The sequence below is a fragment of the Miniopterus schreibersii genome (genome assembly GCF_964146895.1).
Source record: "Miniopterus schreibersii genome assembly, chromosome: 4".
Taxonomy (NCBI): domain Eukaryota; kingdom Metazoa; phylum Chordata; class Mammalia; order Chiroptera; family Miniopteridae; genus Miniopterus; species Miniopterus schreibersii.
This window is the reverse complement of record NC_138105.1, coordinates 13,658,775-13,673,518: the sequence shown is the minus strand read 5'-3', so window position 1 is coordinate 13,673,518 and position 14,744 is coordinate 13,658,775. Positions and strand designations below refer to the sequence as shown.

At 40.7% G+C, this 14,744-nt stretch overlaps 1 protein-coding gene across 12 annotated transcripts in view; it reads left to right on the top strand.

The window, feature by feature from the left end:
* Window positions 1–277: 277 nt before the first annotated feature.
* Window positions 278–14,744, top strand: part of TCERG1 (transcription elongation regulator 1) — a 61,160-nt gene continuing 46,693 nt past the window's right edge. For 11 of the 12 annotated variants that reach the window (XR_013998586.1, XR_013998587.1, XR_013998588.1 and 8 more), the window contains exons 1-4: window positions 278–382; window positions 6,464–6,689; window positions 9,125–9,277; window positions 10,223–10,706. Coding sequence is in view for 9 of the 12 variants with exons in the window: in XM_081134132.1 (XP_080990258.1) it covers window positions 324–382; window positions 6,464–6,689; window positions 9,125–9,277; window positions 10,223–10,706 (922 nt within the window). In the remaining 3 variants the exon portion in view is untranslated. The remainder of the gene's footprint in view (window positions 383–6,463; window positions 6,690–9,124; window positions 9,278–10,222; window positions 10,707–14,744) is intronic. The other variant, XM_081134136.1, reaches the window with a different exon arrangement.

The following is a 14,744-nucleotide window of genomic DNA, read 5'->3' as shown; positions in this document are numbered from 1 at the left end:
GGCTCCCGCAGCCGGGCCGCCCGCGGGAGGACCTAGCTCTGCCGACCGCGAGAGGGCGCCGGCGGTTCCTCTTTGCCGAAGTCTTATTTCCCATAAAGCCTCCGAGCGACCAATCAACTGGCTGTCTCCATACCGCTTTCAAAGTCGGCGGGCCCTTTCGCCAATAGGAAGCCAGATGCCGCCCTCAGCGTGAGGATTGATGGAAAGTTCCACCACTCATCTCGCAGAGCTCCGCTGTCTCCGCCTCCCTCGCACGAGATTGATGATCTGTCCGGCCAATAGAAGACGCCCGGTCGGCGGGTGGAGGAACGCGGTCTTCTGTAATGGCGGAGCGTGGCGGGGACGGGGGGGACGGTGAGCGATTCAACCCGGGGGAGCTCAGGTAAAGGGCGCTGCTCTGGGTTTCCTCTCGCCGTGCTGGAGCCCCGGGGGGAGGCGTGCGGTGGCGGTGCGGGCGGAGGGTGGGCTGAGGAGCCGCGGCGGCTCGGGCCCCGGACCGCGTGGGGTGGAGAAGGGGGAAGGGGAAGGTGGCTTGAATGAGAGCCGGGCTGAGGCTGGGCCGCGGCCTCCTGCCCGTTTTCGGGGCGCACCCGGCGGTTGTCGCGGGGCCCGGCGCCCCCCGAGGCTGCGGCCCCTGGGCCCGGCCGGACGTTCCCGCCCCGGGGCCCCGCCTGGGCCGCCCTCAGCCCCGCTGCCGGCTGGAGGCTGGTCGCCGCCGCGGGCCCGGTTCCCCCGGGCGCCCCCGCGCCCCGCGCCGCTCCCGGCCCGGCTTCCCCACGCCCCCGCGGCCCTGTGGGGGTCCCCACGTTTGCCCCGCTCCTCCTCCCCCACGTCGCTCGCTTTCGTTTAACTTCTTGTGGCCTCTCTTCCTTCCTCTCACCTTCTCACCCCGCGTTCGTGACTCACAACAATAGCGGCGGCCGCGGGTCGCGCGCGTCTCCGCGCCGGCGAGTTTGTCTCCTTTAGTCCTCGCAGCCACCCTTCAGAGCAGCGCCTTTTCTCCTTTTGCAGGCAGCAGCCCGGAGCCACCTTTGTAGTTAAAGTGGCTCGCGCGTGTTCCAGGTGAGGCCGCCGAGCCGGCGAGAGGCGAGGGGGGACGGCGAGGGCGCCGAGGCCGAGGCGGCGGCCGGACCCCCGACGCCGGGCTCCCGAGCCCGCGGCGCCGGCCACGCCTTTGCCCTACAGAGTGCAGTGACCTTTCTCCTCCCGGTGGCCCACGGCCAGTGGAATGTGTGAATGAGATTCTGTAGAGTCAGAGCGTCTTGGGGGGAAAAAAAAAATCTTTGGTTAGGGAGGAAGAAGGGGCCCTGAGCTTGAGGTGGTCGTTGCAGACGCCCGGCTCCCGTTCTGAGCTGCGCCGAGGTCCGCGTAGGTTAGGAGCCGTCCAGTGTCCCTGGAGCTCAGGATGAAATCGCATCAGGAAATGGGGGTTGCTGCTCAAGGTTTTAGGGGGAAGCATCGTGTCTTTTTAGATTCTGAGTGGTCACACACACAAATCCTTCCTTTGGCAGGAATAAAGTCTTATTTCAGAGAGTTTATATACATAAACCCCGTGTGTATGTTCGCTTTGGTAATGAGTCATCCAAGTGCATTGCCAGGGTCCCTCAGCATGAGCGATGGAAGGTTTATTCCTGATTCTCATCTCGAGGGGAGGAGACTTAGTCGCACATGAATTTATTTACGAGCAGGCCAGCTGTTACTTTGCATTTCAGAAAGTATCTTTTTTGAGCTTTATAGGGAGTAGTAGCCTTTTAGACTTTTATTAACGGTCTAGTCGAGACATGGATGCAGAACTGATTTGAGTAGGGCTTTAAGTTAGGTGTTGTGTTGCAAGTATTTTGTACCCAGCCCCTTGGGGTTGGAAGTGGCTGCCCGAGTACATTTGTGCAGACCACTATTTTAGCACTTTTCATGGTTTAAAGAGAAACGGGCTGTTTACGTGGTCTCTTTGATGGCAGAAATTGGGGCTTAGTTTTTGTATATGTCTCCTGAAGGTATTTCATGGTGTGTCTGTCTGCCTATCATACCTGGCAAATAAGGTGTTCTGTGGCTGCGTGGTTATAAATAGAGGCGATTTAGAGATGGCTCACTTGTTAGGCCCACATTCATTGAGTGTGTGCTCTGTGAGAGTCACTGACCTGGGTACTGGTGGTAGAGCCTTGAACCAGACCAAAATCCTTTGTCCCCAAGGAGCATCCATGCTAATTAGAATCACTAAATTCTGAACTCAACTAACCACATCAGATGAGGAAGTCAACCTGAAAGTGTGAAGTGACTTATACAAGATCACTGAGTAAACTGGCAGTCTGGATTTGCCTCCTGTCTATCAGCAGCATCTTTCCATTTTGTACCTCCTGTTGAAGTGTTTGAGGTCTTGTCTTCACCGTTGGGGGGATTGCAAAGTTGGATAGAGTACCTCTAGAGAAATACATTTGTTCTTATAAAAAAAATTTGTTTCTATTTTTGCAGGTAATCTTGTTTTTCTGAAAAGGTTAAAAGTGGTAGGATTGCGAAGAACTTTCAATAGTCTTTATTTGGAAATCCAAATGCCATTCATTCCTTTATGGTTGAGGGCCATTAAGATAACTTTGAGACATATTTGTATAGATCTTTCTCCAGGGCCTTAGTTTACCTGTCAATACCTTATGACAAGATACTTGCCATTAAGATAACTTTTAGAGTCATATTTGTATAGATCCTTTACCCAGGGCCTTAGTTTACTTTTTAATACCTTATGACAAGGGACTTGCAGTTTAAATTTCCTCAACTGTAAAGCAAAAATAAGACTACACTGGTGTTACCACTGACTAGATACTTTAAACAGTTATTTTTCTGTGCCAGAGTTTCCTCTGTAAAAATGGTGCCAAACTTACTTGTGTTGTTGTGAGGATTAAAAGAATTAGTACAAATAATGTCCACGTAACTGTGCTTGGTATTATAGGAAATACCCAGTGTTCACTGTCATTATTAAAACAATAACTTTTTCTTTTTTTAAAAACTTTATTTTTATTGTTGACATTATTGCAGATGTTCCCATTCACTCCCCCCCCCCCCCCCCCAGTTTTGCCCACCTCTACCCTTCCCTCTGACCATCAAAACAAGAACATTTGAACACCCACTATCCTGGGCACTGGGATGCAGCAGTGTACTAAGGGAGAGCTATATACTGGTGGGTATATTACAAAAGTAAACAGTGAGAGATTTCGTGTTAGCATTTATCATAATTGAAAACTCAGATTGGGTAATGAGCCAGAGAGGGTCTGGGAGAGGCTCGTGGTGGAAAAGGAGTTTGAGGTGACGTTTGAACTGAGACTGATCATTTAAAGGAGCCAGTTATATAAAGATCTGGGGGAAAGCATTCCAGGCAGAGGGAACCAAGTGCAGAGGCTTCAAGGTAAGTGAACATGAAGTATTTGATCAAAAAGAAGTCTGGAGACTATAGGGAGGTCAACACCGGGCAGATTATATAGAGCCTGATAATAGTAATTATAGTAATAGTTAACACTATTATTAATATTAATACCATTAACACTTACTAATACTATTACTATACTAATATTACAGTGACTAATAAAAGCTGTACTTAGAGAGCACTAATATTCTAGGTGCTGTTCCAAGGACTTGATTAACTCATTTAATCTTCACTGCAGGTTCTGGTAAGTTGGTTGTGATGAAGCAGTGTAGATGAAGAGCTCAGCACAGGTGCTATACCTATCTGGCATCAGAAAATGGCAATTTTAAGCTGTCGACAGAAAATTATGTGAATTTTGCCACTATTTTAGTGGCAGACTATTGAAAGCCATCTAGTCAAATTGACAACGAAGTGCCTTTTTTTAAGTCTTTTTACAATTATGTTTTTTTGATTTTTAGAGAGAGAGAGAGAGATATCAATCGGCTGCCTCCTGCATGCCCCCTACTGGAGATCGAGCCTGAAACCCAGGCATGTACCCTGACTGGGAATTGAACTGGTGACCTTTTGGTGCATGGGTCGACTCTCATCCAGCTGAGCCACACTGGCCAGGGCCAAAGTGCCTTTTATAGGTAGAGCACAGTGCAAGGTTTTTGGGGGAATGAAAGTAGTGATAAAGTGGTTTACTGTATGAGTTACTATCCTAAATGTTTCACGGGGATTATCTCATTGAACAGGGATATGAGATAGGTTTTATTTCTATTCCCCAGCTCATTTATATTTGAGTATACTCAGGCTCAAAAATTATATAAGTAGTCTGACAGCAAAAGGCAGAGCTCTGGTTGGACTTTTTCAGTAATTCTAGGGCCTAAATGCTTAGCTTCAAGCTATGACTAGAAAGAGTGAAATTCTGAAGAAACAAGTACTGTAGATTTTTTTGGAAGTGGAGAGGCAGATTCAAAGGAAATCTAAGATTAAGGTACAGTATTAACTCAAGGCTGAAACAGAATATCTTTCCTTGGTAGTTAGCTTTGTTTCTGCGCTAAAGGTTAAAATATTCAGTAACAGTAGCCATGTGTCTTTGGGAGTACATATAATTTGGAAAAAACCTTATTATTCTGATGTAATCCATATTCCTCTTTGCAGTCATTGTTTTTAATTCATAGTTTGTGACTTCGAGTGTAGGATCATTTGCAAATTTGGTTACATACAGTTGGTATATACAGCTCTGGATGTGTTTACAACCCCAGTATTCTAGAAGGAAAAATGGTTCTTTATTAGGATTTTTGTGTGTGTGTCTGAATTGAATTGTGATGTGGAAAATTTAGAATAAGTTCAAAGGGTAATCTTAAGCAGAGGGTTGAAAATGTAGGAAAGTTGGAAGATCCTGGTGAGAACAGAATATAAGAATGATTATCTTCAAATATACGTAAGGAATATAATTGTTAATCTTTTATTAAGCACAGAAATGTGAATTTCATGTGTAATCAAGAGATTCATAGTAGCTACTGGGAGGACTGATAGGTGCTCAGTAAATTGCTATGGCAAATTATAGTAAAAATACTTTTTATAAGACTACATACCCTACTTGTGAGGTAGCATAGGTACAGTATCACTTAAGTAGGTATTCATTGGTTTATTCAACAAATACTTATTGAGGCCTACTATGAGCGGACCTAACCATGTACTGGGAATGTAAGGGCGAACAGGACAGACAGAATTCCTACTCTAAAGGGGCTTACATACACAGCGTGGGGCAGTGTTTAAGAGCTATTTACTTGTGCTTGAATCCTGGCTTTTTCACTCAACCAGCTGTGTGGCCTTGGGCAAGTCATTTTACTTCTGTGTGCCTTTAGTGTCCTCATCTGTAAAATGAGGTTGATAATATCTATCTCATAGGGTTGTTATGATGTTAAAGGACTTAAAAAGAGCTTAGAGCACTGCCTGACACATGGTAATTACTTTTAAGAGTAATTTTTATATTTTTAAAAATCACTGATACTACGCATCTGCTTAAATACCATGGAGAAACTGAACAAGGGTGTTTTAGCTAGAGATTGAAGGATGGGGTAGGGTGCAGTGTAGAGAAAGGCTTTCCCTTTAGGTAGAGAATACTAGTGATCTCTTAAGCTGTTATCCTCCACCCCTGTAAAAACTTTGTATTTGGAAGTAATTTCAAACATACAAAAAGTTGCAAAAATAAAGATAGTACACTTAGTGTTAATATTTTACCTCTTCTGCTTTATTATTTGCTCGCATGCATGCTCTCTGTTACTCTGAACCATTTGAGGGTAAGATACATGTACCATGGCCCTTTACTTTTAAATACTTACGTGTGTATTTTCTAAGAATAGAGATATTCTTTTGCTTAAATACAGCGCAGTTACCAAATTCCTAAATTTACAATGATACAATACTTAACCTTTTGTTTGTATTCTAGTGTTGTCAATTAATCCAATGTTTTTTATGTTTTTTCTTCCCTCTAGTATAGGATTTGGTCTAGAATTAATTTTGTGTTGTCGTGTCTCTTTACTTCCTTTTATGTAGAACATTTCCATAGCCTGCCTTTGTCTTTTATGTATAACATCCACATTTCTGAAGAATATAGCCTCTGCTTCCCCCTTTTAAATAGAGCATTCTTTTTTGTGTGTGTTTGTCTAATAGTTCCTCATTAATTTGAGGTTACACATTCTTGCCTGAAATAGGTGGTGTGTCCCTCTCAGTCACACGATGTCCATCTGTGCTTTTTAGGTGATATTAATGTAGATCCCCTGGACAAGGCATTGCACGATTTCCCTATTGCATAGTGTTTTTAATCTTCACTTGCAATCCTAAGCAGCTTGTGGGGAGATATTTTAAGACTACCCAGATACCCTCTTAGATTTGGTTTCTGTTGATTATTTTTACTGAGGTACTTTTTACCATGATGGTTGCAAAATGACTTTTCAGCTCCACTTGCTCTTAAGGGCCTGTTAAATTCCATGTAATTAGAGATCAGTAGCTACATTTTCGTAATTTTGAGAAAGAAAAATGTGTTCATTGTTTCCCACACAGGATGGCTCAACAGCAGGCCTTGCGGTTTCGAGGCCCAGCTCCCCCACCAAATGCCGTGATGCGAGGCCCACCACCTCTCATGCGACCTCCTCCACCTTTTGGTATGATGCGAGGCCCTCCTCCACCACCTCGGCCCCCCTTTGGACGCCCTCCTTTTGATCCTAATATGCCTCCAATGCCTCCTCCAGGCGGGATTCCTCCCCCTATGGGTCCTCCGCACCTTCAGGTAAAGGCTGTAGAGGTTTCCGTTTCTTCATTGGCATTTGTGTCAGTGTTGTATGTCAGTTTTGCCTTAAAAACTGTTCTTAGTTTCACTTTATAGGAAAATACAACTCATATATTAACTTGGAAAAGCAGTGATAACTAATTCGAATAGAAATTCAGAATGGGAATTTAGATAGAAAAATTTACTAATTGGAAACTAGGATTAAATAGAGTATTTCTTACCCACCTTTATCTCTGAGAATTGTCTTTAGTAATCCATCATCTTTATAGGAAATGAACTTTGAATTTTAAATGTATAACTATTTTAGTTATTGCTATTTATTTTCAGTGGTACATTTTATCATTAAGTATAAATATATATTCTGAGCAATTCTTGCCACAAATGAAGCCTAGAACAAGCACATTTTTAAAACACATTGGGTTTTTTTCTCCCCTGGAAAAAAATGGTTTATTTTGTAATTTTAGAACTAGAATTGTGGGATTTCTTTAAGTAAAAACTTTTCTGGTATTTTAACCTGAGGCACATTCTCCTGTCCAGTATGTATAGACTCAGTTATTGTCTGAAATGAGGTCTTGAAGATGTCATCTCTCAAATGTCTGCTTTTGAGATTGTACTCTTTTTGTTTGAGTATGTCTCTCTGTTTTTGTAATTTATCCAGCCTATACAGTTCTGAAACCAAATGAATATAGTGGAATCATGCTGCCTTCCATTAGCTTAATCAACAGCGAACTCACTAAAAATGGCAAAAGATAATAAAGTACTATTTGAGTGATGTTAACTGTTTAGATAGGGTAATATTTATGGAAGAGACACAGGTTTTAATGCTTTGTTTGATAATTTTATTGCCTTTCTTGTAATGAATTAGCCTCTACTCCCTTAAACAAATTGTTAAAAAGTTTTGTGTTTTCTTCAAGATTAGAATAAGAAATAGGTTTCTGATGTACTGACCCTGGTATAACTTGTTACATTTGAATTTATTCTAATTCGTGCCTTTAAGAGTTAAACCTACTTGCAGAATATTATAAAATGTAATGGACTAATGTAACCTCTAATGGAAATATATTTGATGTTGTAATGGGATACTTTCCACTGTTGTGATGCTTTTCTTGGTCTTGATAGATAATTGTGTGGTTTTACATTAAATCCAAGTGATTTCCAGCTAATGTGCATGAGACATATTTCGGGTGGATATTTTATACTACATGGGTCTGTGCTGATGCTTGAAAGACGCTAAACTGAATTTTAAAAAACCTGGAATATGGGAAAGAAAATGAAGTGCGGTTTCACATTATTAGCATAGTGTCAGTTGCATTCTCCAGATTAAGGTGCTTTGGAAAACTGAATTTTATTGTTACTTGTATATTATAGAGGACACCTTTTAATTCCTGTTCAAAAATCTGTTGTTAAAATGTTAGACCACTTGTCTGCTTTAGCAAGTAAGGTAATAGCAGTTACAGTTGAATTGTGTGGCTCAGAATCTTAGGTTGTGTCAGCAACCATTGAAGAATGATAGTGAAGGATTATCAGAGATAAGATTGAATTAGTATTGCTCCAGGAAATTTAAAAAAAATTGTAATATATACCATTTAAATTCTTATTTTCCACTAAAAGTAAAATGGATAATTATTTTACTGTATCTTTTTAAAAAAATATATATCTTTTTTGATTTCAGAGAGTGGAAAGGAGAGGGGGAGAGAGAGATGGAAACATCAGTGATGAGAGAGTCATTGATCGGCTGCCTCCTGCATGCCCCTTACTGGGGATCAAGCCCACAACCCGGGCATGTGCCCTGACGGGGAATTGAACCACAGTCTCCTGGATCATAGGTCGATGCTCAACAGCTGAGCCACACTGGCCGGGAATTACTGTATCTTTTAAAATTTACTGATGTTTATGTCATTGGTGAGCTACTTGTTACTATTATTTGAAAAATAGAAAATGATGAATATTTTCTTAGCTAATATTTTCTTTGTTGTAGGAAAAAGAAGGATTAGCTATATTCGATTTTTCTTTTTTAGTTATTGCTATGTTACTTGTAAAATAATGTTTCTCGTTTTGTTGGTTCTTATTGTGAGATGTGGAAGCATGTGCCTGGTGGTAAAAAAGATACGAAAGTCACTTATTTTCTTTTGAAAGTAATTTAGTGCCTAGTGTATGAAGTACACAGTTAGAGTATAAAGAGTAAAGCCGAATTCACCCGTAGTGCTATTACCCAGAGATAACTACTGTAGGTTGATGTATTTCTTTCCAGTCTGTTTAGTAATCATTTTTGTTAGAGAGAAACTTTGCTTATATGTCCTAGGTAAATGTATTTGGATGGACTGCAAAGCTAGTTTGGTTTCTCTTATAGTGCTCTACTTTTGGGGAGAATTTAGTAATAATTTGAAGAAAAAAGATAAATACAACTGACCATTACTGTTCTTGTGAATTAACAGAGACCACCTTTCATGCCTCCACCCATGGGAACCATGCCTCCTCCTCCGGGTATGATGTTTCCACCAGGAATGCCTCCTGTGACTGCCCCTGGTACTCCAGCACTGCCTCCTACTGAGGAGATATGGGTTGAAAATAAAACTCCAGATGGGAAGGTAAATTAGAAAATATATTTAGGTTGTTAACTCCTTAGTGACAGAAGAGTAAAACTTAAGAGTTCTGGCAGATTGAGATCAATGACAGTATTCTTGCCAATTAAGAATGAGCCTGGGGTAAGCAGGGCGTGGGGTAGGACTCGAAAGGTTTACTGGATTGGACTTGTGCACAGAATGGAGTGCTTACATACGTTTACCTGTGGTTCTGGAAGCTGGTATTTTAAATATGTGTCCTGGGTCCCCAAAACAACTCTCAGATTTAGTGTTTGCTAGGAGAACTCGCAGGACTCAGCATGTAGTTGTACCCACAGCTGAGACTAATTACAGTGAAAGGATGCAAAGCAAATCCAGCAGAGAGAAAAAGGACTCCCCAAGAGTCCATTCTGTGGAAGCTCATAGAATGTGTAATTTCTCCAGCATGGAATTGTGACAGCATAATTGAAGGGTTGTCTACCAGAGAAGCTTGCTTGAGCTGGGTATTCAAGGGTGTTCATTGGGGTCTGACACCCTCTGCCTAGCACACACCAAAATTCCACACTCCCAGAGGGGAAAGCAGACATTTAGCACTGTTTGTGTAAATAGTTTAGGCACAGTGAGCCCTTTTTATCAGTTAGGGAATGGTGGTATCCCTCCCTAAATCCAAGTTCCCAGATTCCAGCCAGGGGTCAGCTTTGCAAGCAGGGCTTTCTAAGGATAGCAGTCAAGCCTGTTAACTTTCTGCACAAAAATCCCGGTTTTCCTTTTTAAGTGTGTTTTTAAAAGATAGTGTGCTCATTATAGAAAATTGGAAGGGGAGAAAGGAGGGAAAAATTACCTATAGTATCATAATATACGAACAGGCAATTTTGATGTGTTTTTTCTTTTAAGACAAAATATAGTTGCATTATTGGTTTTTAATGACAGTTTACAGATTCTATGATACCAGTAATCTTGCTTCTTCTCCAGGTTTATTATTATAATGCTCGGACACGTGAATCTGCATGGAGCAAGCCAGATGGCGTTAAGGTTATTCAGCAGTCAGAACTGACACCTATGCTTGCAGCCCAGGCCCAGGTTCAGGCCCAGGCCCAGGCGCAGGCCCAGGCTCAGGCCCAGGCGCAGGCCCAGGCCCAGGCCCAGGCACAGGCTCAGGCACAGGCCCAGGCCCAGGCTCAAGCCCAGGCCCAGGCTCAGGCCCAGGCCCAGGCCCAGGCTCAAGCACAGGCCCAGGCCCAGGCCCAGGCCCAGGCTCAAGCACAGGCTCAGGCTCAGGCCCAGGCTCAAGCACAGGCTCAGGCCCAGGCGCAAGTGCAAGCACAAGCAGTAGGAGCTTCCACCCCTACGACCAGTAGCCCAGCACCTGCAGTATCCACTTCAACATCATCATCCACCCCGTCCTCTACCACTTCTACCACGACAACTGCCTCTTCGGTTTCGCAGACAGTATCAAGTGAGTACCAGTCAGCATGTGTTTTCTCCTAGTGGCTAGGGAAATGGACAAGTAGGGACTGCATTCCAAAATGATCCTGGTGTTTCAGGTATTCTTCTTGATGTTATTTAAAAAACAAGTTTGACATAAGACTTTGAGTTAAAGAAGAACAGAAATTTACATTAGTAGAAGAAATTACTTGCCCAGTTTCAATTCATGAAGCTAAACTGGGAAAGTACAGCATTAGCTATTCAACTTGGCTAAATGTAATGCTGGGTGCTGTGGGCTTTGCAAATTCAGTGGAAGTCTTGGTCCCTATTTTACAGAGCTTCCAGTTTTTCTAATTGGGGAGGTCAGCATAATGCATGTAAAACAGATAGTGTGCAAAATTATACAGTGGAAATAGAAGATGTAACAATACGAGAAAATGGAGAGACAGGTGGGTGGAATACATGGGTATTGAGGTTGATCATGAAGGATTTGTGGTAGAATTTGAGAAGCTTCAGAGTAAGGAGAGGCCTTTCAAGTAGAGGGGAGCAGCATACTCAAAGTTCAGGAACTGAGGATAAATGTCTTGTGGGAGTGTTAAGGTGTTCTTGAGGTGGGAAGGTCTGTGTTGGTTAATAAGTTGAATAAGCGAGATCAGGTTATGAAGAGTTTTAAGAACCAGGCAGATGGGTGAGTCAGGCACTAGGCGACCTGTAGAAACGCAGTATTCTGGAAAATTTTTCGGGTGCTCATTTTTTTGGGTAGTGTAGAAATTGGAAACTTACTAAGAACTTTTCAGTAATCTTGTTTAGAGGTGGATAGATCCTGGAATGGGACATAGGCAGATGAAATGAGGAGCTGAAAAAGAAGCAGAAAGATAAGAGAATTTTCAGGTATAAGGTCACGGAGGCCTAAAGGTTAGCTCTTTTCTAAAGTATAAGAGGTGCTTGATAGATTTCAGGGATGAAGAAAAAAGACTATAATAATTTGCTTAAAAGATTGTTATTAATATTTATACTACTACTTTTATTTGTTGCCACTTACTCTGCAGGCTGAGATTGAGCCCTAGAATATAAATAATGATTTTATTGATTTATGATACTGTTATGAAAATGCATATGGTGATTATAATTTGAATTATTTTGCTACATGGATAATAGAGATGAGAATAAGAAAATTTAAAGTGTCCCTTTCCCTAGTACTTCAGGGACTTGGGAATTATTAGTCTATATTACATTGTAAGGAATATGTATGTGAGAGAAATTTCTTTATAATAGACTCAAATTTGACTTTATTTTATTGATACAAGAAGTAACTTAAGTAAGGTATGTGTAATATGGAGACAGTTTTTTAAAGGCCCTACTTGATATTTTTTAGACAAAAAGGTACTTAATAGGAAGATGTAAATGCTTTCTAAGTCGTGTTTTCTTTTGTACCTAAGCTAAATTCTGATAGGGAAATATAACTGAATTCTGATACAGAAGTCGACAGCTAGCTGGTTGAGGGTCTTTGCCTTTTTTAGGCTAGTGCTTCTAAAGCCTGCCAGTTTTTGTGGGGTACCTGTAATGGTAATGGGAGAGGGGGATTAATAAAAGCATTGTGGTTCTATGTGTAGGCTCTGTGCTGTTTTGTTTTCTGCCTTCTTAGGAAGGAGAAATACTTTGTTTTAAGAAATGTGGGTCGCCAAATACTTTAATTTTCCTGTATGTATTCCATTCTATATCAGGGTGGTCTTCAGGTCAATAGTCTGTGATTATCAACTCTTCTATTCAGAACACTCCCATTTGTCGTTTTTCGTACTCCCCTTCAGTTATTGGGTGGCCTTTATTCCAGGGACAGAATAGCAAAATCATGTTCTTTTTACTGCCTTTAAACATCAGTTTTGATATCTTTCTGAGTATTCCTGATGTCTGTTTTATTTCAGTGTCATGAAGTATTGTCATGCTACAATCTTAATATTTCTCCATCTGTTATAGTCACTTGTCTTTTTTAGTTGAGTTCTGAGGCTGGATTAGTAGTGTATTTTGTGGCCAAGTGTTTCACTAGATATTTTAGCAAATGGAGTTAGTAGGAATTTACCCACTGTAAAGTCCTAGCTGCCATTTTCCCAGTTTCCATTTAATTCTTTTATTGCCTGTATTCTTTTCCTCTCATGACTTATTGCCACTAATCAAATCAGAAAATCCTGTGCAACAGGAGAAGTGGGTTGAATGAATGCTTTTGCCATCTCTATTGGTATTCCTTTGCACTTGAAATTCGAAGCCTTTGTAACGTTTTTTCCTGACTACAGTACTTTGTATCAAAACTTTGGTAATTATATCTAAATACTATTACCATAATAGTTTTTTAAAATGTAATTCTATGAACTGCAGTATAGACCTGGGTAAATGGGACTAAAAAATTAAGATATTTATATTTAACTCCAGTTGAGTATAATAAACTCATTTTATCCTGTGCAAGTTTGTGGAAAATGCTGATAAATCCTACTTCTCAGGGAAGTTGGGAAGAATAACTAGATATATTCTCAGCCATTACAATAGATGACAAATGCTAATGGTATGTGTATGGGACTGGGCAAATGTTGCATGTAATTTGTATTTTTCACATTGTTATAAAATTATATTAATATGATACTGTACCCTAAGGCTAGGTCTATGCTAGACCAACAATTCATTCCTGGGCCCCTGAAGATACTTGTTTGGCCCTGCTGTCTATTTAGCCAAGGTGAGTCCCTCATTAACAAGTATGAAATTGCTCACATCTTCCCAGCCTAAGTGAGTTTTTCATTATTAGGCACTGAAAAAAGATACTGACGAATTCTGTTGTCAGTTGGAGTACCGGGTGGTTTGTATTAAACTCTGTGCTTTCCCTTAGAATAAAATTGGCATAAATATTGGGAAAGCACTGTTTTGTTTTATTTAATTTGATAAATTCGTTCTTAGTTCAATATAGGCAGAATTTGACATTTTTCTTTGCAACAAGAAAAAGATAAGTATTTCTTACCACTGGATCACCAAAATGAATTTTTGTTTTGGAATTATATGGGTTATGAATAAGTAACAAAAATGTTTTATAATATCTGAGAACTGAAACTTTAAGAAATATGAGTTTTATTTTTAGGTCACAATTTGATTTTAAATGTAATTACTAGGGATAAATATTTTACTTTTGATACCTGAAAATAATGTATTAGCTGAATATAATTATCCTCAATTTCTTATTTTCCTGGTCTCTTTTACTGGAAACCTGAGTATTTTTTTTCTTTTTTTTCTTTTTCTTTTGAAATAATTATAGAGAAACCCAAGTTGTTTTTGATTCCATTTGTCCCTATTCGGTCAGTCATTAGTTATTACATATCTTTTTCTCTCTGCTCTTTTTTGCTTCGACAATTCCAGATATGTTGAAATTGATTTTCCCACCTCTCTTCTCTCTTTTCTTCCTGTGCATCTGCCAAGTTAATTCATCAAATGAACACTGATTATTACTCTTCAATACAGAAACCTTAATTCAGCTTCCCCCACACCCCTTTTACATTCACAAAGTCCTACAAATTACACATGAATTCATTCTTGTTAAAAAGGCAAACTCTAATGAAGCATGTGTAGTAAAAAGTGAAGGCATACACAGATGTAATGAGTTAATATGTTTGGTGCACATTCTTCTAGATCATATTCTTACATTTACATAAGTTCTTCCCTTCCTCTACTAGTGAAGCGCATACTCTTTAGTCTTCTGTTCAAGGCCTTCTACTCTGTGCCTCTGGCCTACCTTCCAGCCATAACTCACTAGTTCCGGTGATACACCTAGTGTTTTGCTAGTTGCTTGCCTTCTGTTTTCTAAACACTTCCTTGTTCCCTACTCTTTGCTTTTACTTACTTTTCCTACTACTTGCTTATTTTCTCTTTCCACTTTGTCATTTTCTGTGTTGAAATCCTACCTAATCTTTCAAGATCTGTCATCACAGCATAAAATTTTCTGTACCCGCTCACTGTTAAAAATGGTCTTTGGGTCTTGATTTACATGCCTATACATATATCCCATATCACTTTGTATTTTAGTTATTTTTTGTAT